Source organism: Aplysia californica, unplaced genomic scaffold, assembly GCF_000002075.1.
Source record: "Aplysia californica isolate F4 #8 unplaced genomic scaffold, AplCal3.0 scaffold00188, whole genome shotgun sequence".
Lineage (NCBI taxonomy): Eukaryota > Metazoa > Mollusca > Gastropoda > Aplysiida > Aplysiidae > Aplysia > Aplysia californica.
Window position 1 is genome coordinate 902,754 of NW_004797458.1, and position 1,551 is coordinate 904,304.

The 1,551-nt window shown below is 39.4% G+C and overlaps 1 protein-coding gene across 1 annotated transcript in view; it reads left to right on the forward strand.

Moving 5' to 3' along the window:
* Positions 1–132: 132 nt before the first annotated feature.
* LOC101848204 (stabilin-2) overlaps positions 133–1,551 on the forward strand; it is a gene marked incomplete at its 5' end in the record, with an annotated part of 5,743 nt that continues 4,324 nt past the window's right edge. Inside the window, 2 exon segments of the mRNA XM_035969851.1 lie at positions 133–301; positions 1,271–1,414. Coding sequence (XP_035825744.1) covers positions 133–301; positions 1,271–1,414 — 313 coding nt within the window.

Genomic DNA, 1,551 nt, shown 5'->3' on the forward strand with positions numbered 1-1,551 from the left:
AGAAGAAGAAGAAGAAGAAGAAGAAGAAGGAGGAGGAGGAGGAGGAGGAGGAGGAGGAGGAGGAGGAGGAGAAACTCAATCCGTACATATTTGACCTCAACCTCCATCATAGTATTTTGTCCGTCTTTTCAGAGGCGTCATGAGAGCCCGTGGCTTCGAGAACTTCGTTCAAAACTCAGATCGCGCCCTGCAGATACTGAGACAGCACATTCTGATTGGCCAGTTCCGATTGGAGGATCTTCAAGCTTACGACCAGTTTTACACACTGCAAGGAAACCAAGCCTTGTTGCAGATTAGAGTGGTAAGGTTGAAAATGAAATGATGAATCGCGCTCACATGACCTTTTGCAGTTGCGATCGCATAATACTCTAACTAAATTAACTGAAATGATGAAACAAGTGAAGTATTCATTTTTGAGAGTTAATTTGACATTTAATAAGCACGGTTACTTAAGAAACAAGCTTTATTATTTTCAATATTGATGGCCTTGTTAGCTTTACATGTTTCTCGTTTAAGGCCATGCGCTGAGTAGATTTTAATGACTCTCACATGTCAAAACGGCTAAATTTTTGTTTTTATGAAAAAGAGAATTCACGATGCTTACTTGACATACTCTTACAAATTGACCTACTGACATTATTTCGGAGCTAATGACCCTATTTATCTCTTTCAAGTACTTGAACCCCAAAATAGAGTTATATAATGCTGAATTGAGAAGACATACGGCATCTAAATATGAGACTGCTCAAAACCAGAATTCGGGGGGGGGGGGTAGTGCAACTTTTATAGCATGCGCTACAAGCTAATATGTTTAAAGACGGTATTATGATAAGAGTCTTATTGACTTGTAACCACTGAAACTATAGGTTGGAAAGAGAAGGTTCGGGTTGCCAAGGAACAAAAAATTCGATTTCTGAACCCAAATTTTTAGAAATAGATAAAGCTGAACACACCACATCAGAATGTTAGATCTGGAATAAACAATTACATTTTTCAGCTCTTGTTGTCCGTGTTCATCTGTAGAGCGTACTTTTTACAGATACGTGGTGGAAAGGCTGTTGTTTTTGCTCCTTATTTATTTTTATTCCAAGGTTTCTGTTAAAATTACAACAGAAATTGCACAAAGCCTCGTTTTGAGTAAGTGCACAATCTATCTATAACAGTTGCGGCAATGAAACGTTGATACAGGACTTCTATTGTACGAACTTTGTTGGTTTTTTTAAAAGAACTTTAAACGTTGAAACATATTTCATTTGTTTCCTTCCCTTAGGCAAAGGATGTCTTTAAGTACAAGCTTCATGGGGCCTCCGCAAAGGCGAAGGTTGTTGGGAGGAACTTCGTTGCCTCAAATGGGATGATCCACATCGTGAACAACGTCTTGACCATGAGGCCTGACATACTGGGCGATACTCAGGTCAGGCCTTAGAAGATTGTAACACAGGCATAGACTTACACTACTCAGAACTACACACACAGTTATCCCTACTTAGATCTACACGTGGACATTTATTTGTTACAAAATAACCCCCCATCTCTCTCTCTCTCTCTCTC